This window comes from Staurois parvus, unplaced genomic scaffold, assembly GCF_062004578.1.
Source record: "Staurois parvus isolate SC_StPar_1 unplaced genomic scaffold, SC_StPar_1.0 ptg000357l, whole genome shotgun sequence".
NCBI lineage: Eukaryota > Metazoa > Chordata > Amphibia > Anura > Ranidae > Staurois > Staurois parvus.
The window spans coordinates 3415001-3428998 of record NW_028318153.1 but is presented as its reverse complement, the minus strand read 5'-3'; the positions used below and the strand labels follow the sequence as shown (position 1 = coordinate 3428998).

Sequence of the window (13998 nt, the reverse complement as noted above, 5' to 3'; positions counted from 1 at the left end):
GCAACTTACGAAGGCCAAATTGTAATGGCTAGACAGGCTGGTCAGAGCACCTCCAAAACTGCAGCTCTTGTGTGATGTTCCTGGTCTGCAGCGATCAAGACCAACCAAAAGTGGTCCAATGAAAGGGTACTGGTAGCAGGGTACTACAGTACACACTTTGTTCAACAGTACAAAGCTTCGAAAATGGGCGATGATAGGAACCCCGGAAACTGGTTAGGTATTTTTACGATATAGGAGTCTGAAAAAATTAAACCTGAACTGTATACAGTACATTCTGCTTTTTGTGTTTTTTAATCATCCCTACTATATCCAAAATAGAAAAAAAAAAAATTTGGCATATATATATATATATATATATATATATATATATATATATATATATATATATATATATATATATATATATATATATATATATATACTGAGGTTTAGGTTTCAAGGGAGAAGGGCGATAACTGAGGAACTAAACCAATCGATTTAACAGTTTCATCAAACATTTCCATTCAAGGCATACCAGGAATGATACCCGTCACAGTCCTTTCTGCACAGAACCACACTGCCAAGCCATCCAATGGCTGGTGTCATACCTGAGCACATGTGCAGCACCATGGCAACTGCAGATCAAACAGAGGCTATGATGGCAGCTTCCTTGGCTGTAAAGAGTAGGAGGGTCTAGGAAGGCCATACATTATACATTTTTTTTTCCTTTCAGCCAGTGGGTTGAATGAAAAAATGTGCCAATTCCTCCATCCACACCTTCAAGGTGGATGGGGGAATCGCTCCCGCTGTGGTATAGTTTTCTCACGGTGGGGAGCCTTCCCCACCTTCAGAATACAATAATCGGTGTTGCTGGATATAGCTGTCAACACTGATCATTCGGGAAAAACCCAATAGGGTGGTTGTACAGAAGCTGAATGATGGATAACCTTCTGTACAACCAGGGTGCCCATATATGGATCTGTATTCTGTCCTGTCCCTGCTGAAACCGGCCAACTTTCGATCCATGTATGGCTGGCTTTAGTTTCACTCTAAGGCACTTTAAAGTGATTCTAAAGGTTCAAGGTTTTTCAACTGCATGCATTCTATGCATGAAGGTAAAAATCCTTCTGTGTGCAGAATTACCCCCAGCCTCCCCCTCCCTAATCCTTACCTGAGCCCCCTCCAATCCAGAGATGTTCAAAATAGCCTCGGCTGTATGGGGACTCTCCCTTCTCATTGGCTGAGACAGCAGCGGGAGCCGTGGCTCCATGTGTCCTATGTATGCATAGAGCAGCAGCTTGAGAGCAAGCACGTAGCGATGCCCCCAAGGCAAGCAGCTTTCCCTGGGGGCACTATTAGAAGGGGAGGAGCCTGAGGGCCACCGGGGGAACCGGAAAGAAGAGGTTTGGGGCAGCTGTGTGCAATACTACTGCACAGAGCAGGTAAGTATGACATGTTTGTTATATATATATATATATATATATATATATATATATATATATATATATATATATATATAAAATTAAGCTTTAGTATCACTTTAAGGTGTTTAGGTTAAAGCTGAACTCTGGTCAGCTGTAAAAACTACTCTGTAAAAATTACATTCTCCACTATCCCACACTGCAAGGGTTACATTCTCATTCTGTCTAGGGGTAGGAAGAACCATTGATTAATATATACCTTTCTCTCATGGCTGGCTTCTCTCTGCAGGCCCAGAATGTCCTCTAATGCAGTGCAGGACCACAATAGTATTTAATTTTTGTTATGCTTTTTTTTTTCTGCCCTACGTTGGACATTACATGTTAGGGGATCTAACCTTCGCCTACTTTATTATCTAAAACTAATAAAAATAAAAATAATTTGACAATATTTTCACTTCTGGTTCACACTGATGTAGTGAGATTTCTGTGCGTTTTCAAGCGCGATTTCAGAAGCAGTTGTGCTGCAATTTTGCAGTGATTCTGTTGCGATTTTACACAGCTGCAATTTCTGTTCTGGCTGATTCTGTGACATTAGAAATAGGTGTATCTCGCACTGAAATCACATTGTATTTGAACACCTATGCGTTGTTACTGCGCTTTCCATTAAAGTCTATGGAGTAAAAAATGCATCGCATCACACCAAACATGCACAGGACCCTTTTGGAAATCGCATCACGTTTGGAACGCATAGGTGTGAACGACCTCCAGAGAAGCAATGTTATCTCCCTTGACAAGAGAATGAGTTTTGGAACACACCAGATTCGCATAAGTTGAACTGCAACTTCCTACAGTCAAAACATGCTGCTGAGTGAAAACCCGCAGGGCTGTCATTCATTCTGAATGGGACCCCCACACATCTAAAAAGGCAGTAGGTTTGGGGGTGCGGAAACCTCAGGGAAATTGCACGGTCAAAATAACCATCAGGTTTTAAAAAGGTGCACCTCTTTTTCTGGGAAACACAGGCACGCTAGTCCATTCAAATGAATGGGCTGCCATGCCCACGCAAACGCCAGCCGCAAACCCAAAAAGATGTGAGCCTAGGGTTAACCAGGGCTAAATTACTATAACTGGTTTAAACATTCACATTTATATGTCAAACTTGCCGTATGGAAGATTTAAAGAGAATAAAGATGACGGCGATCTGGAACAATGGCACAATGTAAAGTAATACACACGGTGTAATATAGAAACTTACCACGGGAAACAACATGCACTCTCTGAGGAAGTCCTGTGTCTCAAACAGATTGTAATCTTTAAACTCCACTGCAAGACAGAACACATCCCCATTCATTACCAGAAACATCAAAACATTTGCAAATAAAAAGCTGCAGTGTTAGTCCTATAGAGAATATTAGACTTTTAAATTAGGAGTTGGTATACGGGTGGGGACCTTCCAACACTCCAGCTGCCAAGGAGATGATGAGCTGTATTAGCCATGATAGGCATGCAGGTATTTGTGGTTTAGAGGGTCATTGTCTGCCCTTGACTACTCTAATATGACAGTCACCGAAAGACTTCGTAACATGCACTTGTCACCAATATTGATCAGGGATCAGGGTTACAATTTAGAAATTGCTTCTGATTGACTCCAAGCATTTGGCCAAAGGAAATGCACAAAATTAGCTAAATTGTAGACATTTTCTGTGATATGTATGAGAATCAACCGGAGGTCAATTTTGCAAAATGTTTACAAAATGTTGATGTTCATCCCGAATCTTGATACCAAAACATTATTACCTAATTATTTAAAACATTGACTGGGGAATTGGAAAATATAGCTTGTTCAATGATCATTGTTAAATAAACAAATTTCCAAAAACATGTAATTTACCGTCAATCTTTCAGAGCTTTTTGCAGTATATTACCAATTATATTTAGAATTCTTAGCCAATTATCAATACTTCTACCAAGACACCAACAATGGTGGTCTGCCATTTTCAGGAGATTGTGCATACCAGGGTCATTTTTTTTTTTAAAGGAGTTAAACATTAATGAGAACCTGTCATTAAAGAGATTATGAGGCTGTCCCTGTTGACCTCTTCTCCTAATAAATGCTAGTTGTCTCTGGTTCTGATGCCTTGCCTATAATGTGTCATGAACCCAGAACAGATCAGAAGTTAAGGATTCCAAACTCTTCTATGAATATCATTAGCGTGCTTCCTCTAGGTCTATGACTCAAAATTTAAAAATTCAGACAGATTCGAAAGGGGTAAAGCCTAACCTGTCTCCCTCTAAGTGTTTAAGTGACCCACACTCCCCTGGCCAAATTTCACTCTTGTATACTACTTTTATATCTAAACTCTCTTACTCTCCGCTTCCCTATCTCAAAGTCCTAGAGAGGGACGTGGACATTCGTTAAGAACTGCAAGAATGGAACCAAATTTGGTGAACCACCAAGTCTAGCTCTATACAGGCTGCAGCAGTTGAGACTACTTTAAAAGTTCTCCTCTGCTGCCATATGATACCTGCCAGACTAACCCGAGCATACCCATGTAACTATTCCTCTTGCTTCTGTAGCTGCCCAGACATGGGCTCCTATTATCAAATATGGTGGTAATGTGCCATGGTGCATAGGCTCTGGACCCAAGTTTGACATTTAGCATCCACTTCTGCAAAAATTCACTCATGCTACCGCAAGAAGCTCTTCGCAATTTAAGACCAGCTGAGATCACTCAGAAACAACATGCTCTGATGGTCCATGTCCCTACAGCCAAGAAGCAAATGATAGCAAAAGCATGGTTGTCTGATATGCTATCGATCACTGAGGTTAAAGCTTGCATGCAATGGGTTTTAATGAGAAACTCACAGCTAAACTGCACGGCACTATGCCAAAATGTAGGAGAGTTTGGGAACCCTGGAGTTCTCATTGTCTTCCACCACCTTCTTGAGGTTTAAACAACTAGGTTACAATAGTCAAGGATTACTCACTACCCCAAGGGTTGCCCCTGACCGCTGCCACCTCCCGTCCCCCCTTCCTCCCCATGCCTCTGTTTTTTCCCTTTTTTCTGTATCTTTTTCTCACTCCTGCTTCTGTACTATCTCATGAGCACCTATACTGCCCTTACATACAGTCAGGTCCATAAATATTGGGACATGGACACAATTCTAACATTTTTGGCTCTATACACCACCACAATGGATTTGAAATTAAACAAACAAGATGTGTTTTAACTGCAGACTGTCAGCTTTAATTTGAGGGTATTTACATCCAAATCAGGTGAACAGTGTAGGAATTAAAACAGTTTGCATATGTGCCTCACACTTGTTAAGGGACCAAAACTAATGGGACAATTGGCTTCTCAGTTGTTCCATGGCCAGGTGTGTGTTATTCCCTCATTATCCCAATTACAATGAGCAGATAAAAGGTCCAGAGTTCATTTCAAGTGTGCTATTTGCATTTGGAATCTGTTGCTGTCAACTCTCAATATGAGATCCAAAGAGCTGTCACTATCAGTGAAGCAAGCCATCATTAGGCTGAAAAAACAAAACAAACCCATCAGAGAGATAGCAAAAACATTAGGCGTGGCAAAACAACTGTTTGGAACATTCTTAAAAAGAAGGAACACACCGGTGAGCTCAGCAACACCAAAAGACCCGCAAGACCAAGGAAAACAACTGTGGTGGATGACCGAAGAATTCTTTCCCTGGTGAAGAAAACACACTTCACAACAGTTGGCCAGATCAAGAACACTCTCCAGGAGGTAGGTGTATGTGTGTCAAAGTCAACAATCAAGAGAAGACTTCACCAGAGTGAATACAGAGGGTTCACCACAAGATGGAAACCATTGGTGAGCCTCAAAAACAGGAAGGCCAGATTAGAGTTGCCAAACGACATCTAAAAAAGCCTTCACAGTTCTGGAACAACATCCTATGGACAGATGAGACCAAGATCAACTTGTACCAGAGTGATGGGAAGAGAAGAGTATGGAGAAGGAAAGGAACTGCTCATGATCCTAAGCATACCACCTCATCAGTGAAGCATGGTGGTGGTAGTGTCATGGCGTGGGCATGTATGGCTGCCAATGGAACTGCTTCTCTTGTATTTATTGATGATGTGACTGCTGACAAAAGCAGCAGGATGAATTCTGAAGTGTTTCGGGCAATATTATCTGCTCATATTCAGCCAAATGCTTCAGAACTCATTGGACGCCGCTTCACAATGCAGATGGACAATGACCCAAAGCATACTGCAAAAGCAACCAAAGAGTTTTTTAAGGGAAAGAAGTGGAATGTTATGCAATGGCCAAGTCAATCACCTGACCTGAATCCGATTGAGCATGCATTTCACTTGCTGAAGACAAAACTGAAGGGAAAATGCCCCAAGAACAAGCAGGAACTGAAGACAGTTGCAGTAGAGGCCTGGCAGAGCATCACCAGGGATGAAACCCAGCGTCTGGTAATGTCTATGCGTTCCAGACTTCAGGCTGTAATTGACTGCAAAGGATTTGCAACCAAGTATTAAAAAGTGAAAGTTTGATGTATGATTATTATTCTGTTCCATTACTTTTGGTCCCTTAACAAGTGTGAGGCACATATGCAAACTCTTGTAGTTCCTACACCGTTCACCTGATTTGGATGTAAATACCCTCAAATTAAAGCTGACAGTCTGCAGTTAAAGCACATCTTGTTCATTTCATTTCAAATCCATTGTGGTGGTGTATAGAGCCAAAAATGTTAGAATTGTGTCCATGTCCCAATATTTATGGACCTGACTGTATGTCCCGGGCCTTACCCTCTGCCTTAGGTTACCGTTATTATTATTATGAGCTGTCATCACTTCCATTTTTCTTGAGATTATTTCTGTAGGTTATGATTCATATGGCTTACGAGCCTATTTACGCTGTTACATTTGTCATTTTGAACTTCTTTATGACAAGTCTGTATGTCTTCAAGATAACCTGTCTGAAATGTTCAGATATTTTTATAATTACTTACAAAATTAAATAAAAATATTGAATTACAGAGCCAGTATCAATTTCATCCATTTTCACAAGGATGGCTGCAATGGCAGCCAACTTTTTTTTTTCTTATCCATAAGAGAGTCAGACCACCAAAGTCTTGAACTTGGTTCTTGGAAGAGGTTTCAGAATAAAATCAACCATCAGCTTTATATCTCTTTCAGGGATATTGTTGGTGAGATCTCTGTTATTAGATTCCTGGGCCAGCACATGAGCCTTTGGTACTAGAGATCTTTTGCTGGTAGTCTTCTGTACTTTAAACATCTGAAAACTATAAGTTTTTCTTTAAGAAACCCAAGGTGTTAAAAAAAAAATGAGTATGAAAGTTTCCAACAACAGAAAAGCTCACACTCACCTAGGTGTCCTATCACACATCTGTTGCAGTGCTGCAGCCACCGTCACTCGGCACTGCTGGGAGATGTTGGATATCTGTCCCCCACACTCTGTACAGTGGTTCCCCTATATCACTGCCAAATCACATAGTGACATAAGGGGTCGGAAAATGTAATCACAGCAGTGAGGATATAAGGTGGAACAGGAATGACAATTTTGGTGGGGGGTCTCACTGATGAGATCCCAACAATGTAACAAATCCCTCCTAGTCTACACCTATAAGTAAAACATCCCCTTTAAGAAAACAAAAGTAAACATGTACACAATACTCCAGGTATAATTTAAGGATAAGAACAATGGTAGAAAAGCATTACCTTGAATGGCCAGGGCAGCTAGTCGGATGTACTGATCCACAGTACAGTGCACTTGTCCATCGTAGACATTCTTTCTTAACTGGAGGTAATACTGGTACCTGCAAGACAAACATTGTGTTATCAGTATTTAGTCAGAATACAGAAGAGCTCCCTAGAATACTCGTGACAGTGTGACATTTCCAACAAGAAGAATGATCAGGATAATTAGACAAAACAGCTTTTCTTAACGGTTGTGCCACCGCACTCTGGAGTGTCATGTGGGCTCTGCGGGGGTGCCATAGCAAAAAGCTAAAATGTGTATCAACTAAGGCAGGCAGGCGGATCAAGTGGATTGATTCAAGCCCACCTTATTTTGTGGGAGCCACAGGTTGTAAATACTTATCTCCTGTGCAGGGCCGGCCGCCTGCGTCCTACCAAATGGCAACATCATTGGTTGCAAAGGAGCATGTTGGATGTCTGCACAGCATCTGAAGATTGAGAAGGAGCAGATATGGCAGCACTGCAAGTCTTTCACCTGCTGTGGTATATGGCTGATGAAGACGCTTCTGCAGCAGGAATTTTGTTTGTCTGCTTACTGACCACTCTGGCACTGCATACAGATTACTGATCGCCCTTCCCATACATACAGATCACTGACCGCCCTTCCCATACATATAGATCACTGACCACAATGCCACTACATACAGGTCACTGACCGCCCTTCCCATACATACAGATCACTGACTGCCCTTTCCATACATATAGATCACTGACTACAATGCCACTACATACAGATCATTGACCACAATGCCACTACATATAGATCACTGACCGCCCTTCCCATACATACAGATCACTGACCACAATGCCACTACATACAGATCACTGACCGCCCTTCCCATACATACAGATCACTGACCACAATGCCACTACATATAGATCACTGACCACAATGCCACTACATACAGATCACTGACCGCCCTTCCCATACATACAGATCATTGACCACAATGCCACTACATATAGATCACTGACCACAATGCCACTACATATAGATCACTGACCGCCCTTTCCCATACATACAGATTACTGACCACAATGCCACTACATACAGATTACTGACCACAATGCCACTACATACAGATTACTGACCACAATGCCACTACATACAGATTACTGACCACAATGCCACTACATACAGATTACTGACCACAATGCCACTACATACAGATTACTGACTGCCCTTCTACTACATACTTCTCACTGACCGACCTGCCACTACATACTGATCACTGACTGCCCTGCTGCTACATACTGATCACTGACTGCCCTGCCGCTACATACTGATCACTGACTGCCCAACCACTACATACTGATCACTGGACTGCCCAACCACTACATACAGTTGTGTTCAAAATAATAGCAGTCAGACATCACTAACTGGATCAATCACTGTTTTTGGTAGAAATTATATTAATAAATAATTATTAATTTATTAAATAATTTACTAGCAGGTGTAGCAGGGTAATAGAAATCCAACAGACCCAACAGTCATGACATGCATGCTGCTGATTCTGTGTAATCGAAGCACTAATTGAAAGGGGCATGTTCAAAATAATAGCAGTGTGGAGTTCTATTAGTGAGGTCATTCATTCTTTGAAAAACAGGTGGCAATTATTGCCCTTATTTAAGGAAGGAAGGCAGCAAATGTTGTACATGCTGGTTACAGTACATTTCTCTCTGAAATTCTGAGGAAAATGGGTCGTTCCAGACATTGTTCAGAAGAACAGCGTACCTTGATTAAAAAGTTGATTGGAGAAGGGAAAACATATAAAGAAGTGCAGAAAATGATAGGCTGCTCAGCTAAAATGATCGCAAATGCTTTAAAACGGCAACCAAAACCTAAAAGGCGTGGAAGAAAGCAAAGAACTACCATTCAAATGGATAGAATAGCCAAAATGGCAAGGACTCAGCCAACTATCAGCTCCAGGAAGATCAAAGAAGGTGTAAAGTTCCCTGTGAGGACTGTTACAACTAGAAGACTCCTATGTGAAGCCAAGCTATCTGCAAGAAGCCCCCGCAAAGTCCCACTGTTGAAAAAAAGACATGTGCTGAAGAGGTTACAATTTGCCAAAGAGCACATTGACTGGCCTAAAGAGAAATGGCGCAACATTTTGTGGACTGATGAAAGTAAGATTGTTCTTTTTGGGTCTAGTGGCCGGAGACAGTTTGTCAGACGACCCCCAAACACTGAATTCAAGCCACAGTACACTGTGAAGACAGTGAAGCATGGTGGTGCAAGCATCATGATATGGGGATGTTTCTCATACTACGGTGTTGGGCCTATTTATCGCATACCAGGGATCATGGATCAGTTTGAATACATCAGAATACTTGAAGAGGTCATGCTGCCTTATGCTGAAGAGGAAATGCCCTTGAAATGGGTGTTCCAACAAGACAACGACCCCAAACACACCAGTAAAGGTGCAACATCTTGGTTCCAGACCAACAAGATTGACGTTATGGAGTGGCCAGCCCAATCCCCGGATCTTAATCCAATAAAAAACTTGTAGGGTGACATCAAAAATGCAGTTTCTGAGGCAAAACCAAGAAATAGAGAAGAACTGTGGAATGTAGTCCAATCATCCTGGGGTGGAATACCTGATCACAGGTGCCAGAAGTTGGGTGACTCCATGCAACACAGATGTACAGCAGTTCTCAGAAACAGTGCTTATACAACTAAATATTCATTAAGTGATTCAAAGGAAAGCAAAATCTTCAAACATTTTCAGTTTATATAGTGAATGTTTGAGTTTGTAAAGAAGAATACAAACACTGCTAATTGTCTAATATTCACTTTTCTTCAATTTTTTTTAGAGGAACAACACAAATTTGATATATTTTTCTTCACGTTTTGATTTGGAATAGAATGTGTAGTGTTCCCAATGCATTTGTGTGTATGGAAATAAAAGCGATTAGAAGGATTTTGAGCTTTAACCACATGCCGCCCAGCCACTGTAGAAATACAGCGGCAGGGCGGCAGGGCGGCACGGCAGGGCAAAACCACATTTTAAAACGTGTGTTTTTAAAAATGGGTAGGGGGCGCACGCGAGGTGCGCCGCCGCCCTACCTGTGCCGCCGATCACGGCTGTGGATGTCAGTCGCCGGGTCACAGCCGGTCGTTACTGGCTATGTCCCGGCGATTAGCGGCAATCAGTAACAGAGAGCACAGCTGCAGTAGCTCCTGACAAGCTGATCGGGACAGAAGAGTTTATCTGTCCCGATAAGCAGTGTTCCCTGCAGTACACACCCCCGCCCCCTAGTAAAACACTCCCCTCACACAGTTAACCCTTACACTGAATAATAAAGTTAACCCCTTCCTCCCCAGTGCCATTAGTACAGTGTCAGTGTTTTTTATTTGCACGGATCACTGTATTGGTGTCACTGGGGATGTCAGTGACCCCAAGTCAGTTCCCCCCAATGTCAGAATGTCCGCCCCAGTCCCGCCATAAGTCGCTGATCGCCGACCATAAGTTGCTGATTGCCGCCATTATATATAAAAAAAAAAATTAAAAATCCCACAATCTTTCCCGCTATTTGTAAATGCTATAACTTTGACGTAAACCAATTAATTTACACGTATTGGGTTTTTTGTAGCAAAGACATGTCGCAGAATGCATTTTGGCAGAAATTTATGACTAAATTTGATTTTTAAATTTTTTTTGCTGGACATGTGTTAAGGCAAAAAGTCCAAAATATTTTTTTTTCCTCAAAATTGTCAGCCTTTTTTTTTATATCGCAAAAAATAAAAACCGCACAGGCGATCAAATACCACCGAAAGAAAGCTCAATTTGTGGGAAAAAAAGGATGTAAATTTCATTTATGTACCGTATTGCATGACCGCGCAATTTTCCGTTAAACTAGCGCAGCGCTGTATAGCAAAAAAATGGCGTAAATTGCAGTATCTATACCATAGTTTGTAGACGCTATAACTTTCACACAAAGCAATCAATATACACTTATTGGGATTTTGTTTACCAAAAACATGTAGCAGAATACATTTTGGCCTAAATTTATAACTAACTTTGAGTTTACTATATATTTTTTATAGCTGAAAGTAAAAAATATCGTTTTTCTTCAAAAATTTTTGGTCTTTTTTTGTTTATAGCGTGAAAAATAAAAAGCGCACAGGTGATCAAATACCACCAAAAGAAAGCTCTATTTGTGTGAAAAAAAGGACATCAATTTCGTTTGGAAGCAGCATTGCATGACCGCGCAATTATCAGTTGAATTAGTGCAGCGCCGAGTAGCAAAAAGAGGCCTGGTCATTAAGGGGGGAGCTCAAGTGGTTAATTACTTTTTTCAACACACTGCTATTATTTTGAACACAACTGTACTTCTCACTGACCGCCCAGCCACTACATAGTGAACAATGACAGCCCTGCCACTACATATTGATCACTGACCTCCCTGCCACCACATAATTCTTGCTGTCCGCCTTGCCACTACATACTTTTCACTGTCTACCCTGCCGCTATATACTTCTCAGTGACAGCCCCGCCGCTACACACTGATCACCGCCCGCCCCGCCGCTACACACTGATCACCGACCGCCCCGCCGCTACACACTGATCACCGACCGCCCCGCCGCTACACACTGATCACCGACCGCCCCGCCGCTACACACTGATCACCGACCGCCCCGCCGCTACACACTGATCACCGACCGCCCCGCCGCTACACACTGATCACCGACCGCCCCGCCGCTACACACTGATCACCGACCGCCCCGCCGCTACACACTGATCACCGACCGCCCCGCCGCTACACACTGATCACCGACCGCCCCGCCGCTACACACTGATCACCGACCGCCCCGCCGCTACACACTGATCACCGACCGCCCCGCCGCTACACACTGATCACCGACCGCCCCGCCGCTACACACTGATCACCGACCGCCCCGCCGCTACACACTGATCACCGACCGTCCCGCCGCTACATACTGATCACCGACCGCCCTGCCGCTACATACTGATCACCGACCGCCCTGCCGCTACATACTGATCACCAACCGACCTGCCGCTACATACAACACACCCTGCAACTTCATACTGATCACAGACTGTTCTACCACTATATATTGCCCACTGTCCACCCTGTTTACATTTTAGACTCGCATGCTCCTAGACTGTGCATAATTCTAAAGGGGGCCTTAAATGAAAATATGTTGAGAAACAAAAGATAGATTACTTGTTCCAATTCAGTTGCCTAGTAAAAATTGGAAGTGACACACACACACACACACACACACACACACACACACACACACACACACTAAAGAAAGATAGACAGATATTACATACAGTATATCACACACACAGTACATTACACATATACACACACAAGTATACCTATTTATCAACACAGTAGATGTATATACAGCTAGTATTTAGGGCTTGTTCACGTTTGTGGCCAGGAGGGTGTGATTGGTGAAGGGCTGTAAAAATAGACATTTTAGCCATGGGTTTACCACACCTGGTTTGTAAACATGCATGTATATACCCAATTGCGTTCGGCGATGAATAGGGCTGCACCTCATCTGTCCTGCAACCGCATACAAGGCACACAGTTGCAGCGTGGGATTTTCAGAGTTGAAACAGGTGGGGAGGAGGTGATTTATTACTGCCCAGTTGCCTGTCAACATCCCTCTAAAACACGATCCACCATGGACCACTTTTCAGAGGGAAGGCAAGGGCTGCCACTAGCGTAAAAGAGCTCTTTAAAGGCTCCCAACAGCTTTCTTCACACCTTTAAAATAAAACTTTTATAGACTTCAAGACCACTAGCTTATACCTTTTCAAACCTTTTGTAGGATTTTGTTGTTCTTGCTGCTCTTGAAGCACACGTTGTCAATACCAGAGTTCTACTTTTGGCTGCATTTACATTTGTGCAATTCCAAAGTCATGCAATTTCCATTGTGACTTTACATTGCAACTTGGATGCAACTTTGGCTGGGTGCACCTTGGATGCAACTTTGGCTGGGTGCACCTTGGATGCAACTTTGGCTGGGTGCACCTTGGATGCAACTTTGGCTGGGTGCACCTTGGATGCAACTTTGGCTGGGTGCACCTTGGATGCAACTTTGGCTGGGTGCACCTTGGATGCAACTTTGGCTGGGTGCACCTTGGATGCAACTTTGGATGGGTGCACCTTGGATGCAACTTTGGCTTTGACTGTTGCACAACTGTCACACTAATAACATTAAGGCTGCTTTCAAACTGATTTGATTTTGTGTTTAAAAAAGCAGGAGAAAAACGGGTGACCATGTATTCCAATGGAACTCTTCACACTGATCCGTTGTGGGTCCAGTGCATTTTCAAAGTCCTGCTTGCTGCAGGTTTGATGTGGTAAAAGAAGAAAAAAAAGCACCAAAAACACACCTCCCTATTAAAATCAATGAAAAATGCAGCAAAAACACATCAAAACCACACCTGTGTTGCATTTTTTGGTAGTTTTTGAGTCACATGTCCTTTAAAAAACACCGCATATGCGACAAACATGTGGTAAAACTGTGTAGCCTAAGATGTGACTTTCATGCAACTTTTGAGAGTTTACATTGAAGTCTATGGCACTTAAGTCGCATCAAAGTAGTGTAGAAACATTTTTAAAGTCCTATAGTTTTGAATGGCTTCCACTGAAATACATGGGCTGTAACTTGTCATGTGACTTTGTGTCCAAAGCTGCATGACAAGTCACTCAAGTGTGAATGGAGCCTTAGACTATCTTCCGGGAAAATTATTTTTTTTTTTTTTTTTTTTTTTTTTTTTAGATAAATGATTCCCCCGTCCATCCAAGTGAGGTGGATATCACAAGTCCCCCCCAGATCCACTT

General features: G+C 42.4%; 1 protein-coding gene across 1 annotated transcript in view; it reads right to left on the bottom strand.

Annotated features, from left to right (window-relative positions):
- Positions 1–13998, bottom strand: part of PTPN14 (protein tyrosine phosphatase non-receptor type 14) — a 163255-nt gene that overhangs the window by 62778 nt on the left and 86479 nt on the right. The window contains exons 4-5 of the mRNA XM_089684817.1: positions 7126–7223; positions 2656–2723 (exon numbers count right to left, since the gene is read on the bottom strand). Coding sequence (XP_089540943.1) covers positions 2656–2723; positions 7126–7223 — 166 coding nt within the window. The remainder of the gene's footprint in view (positions 1–2655; positions 2724–7125; positions 7224–13998) is intronic.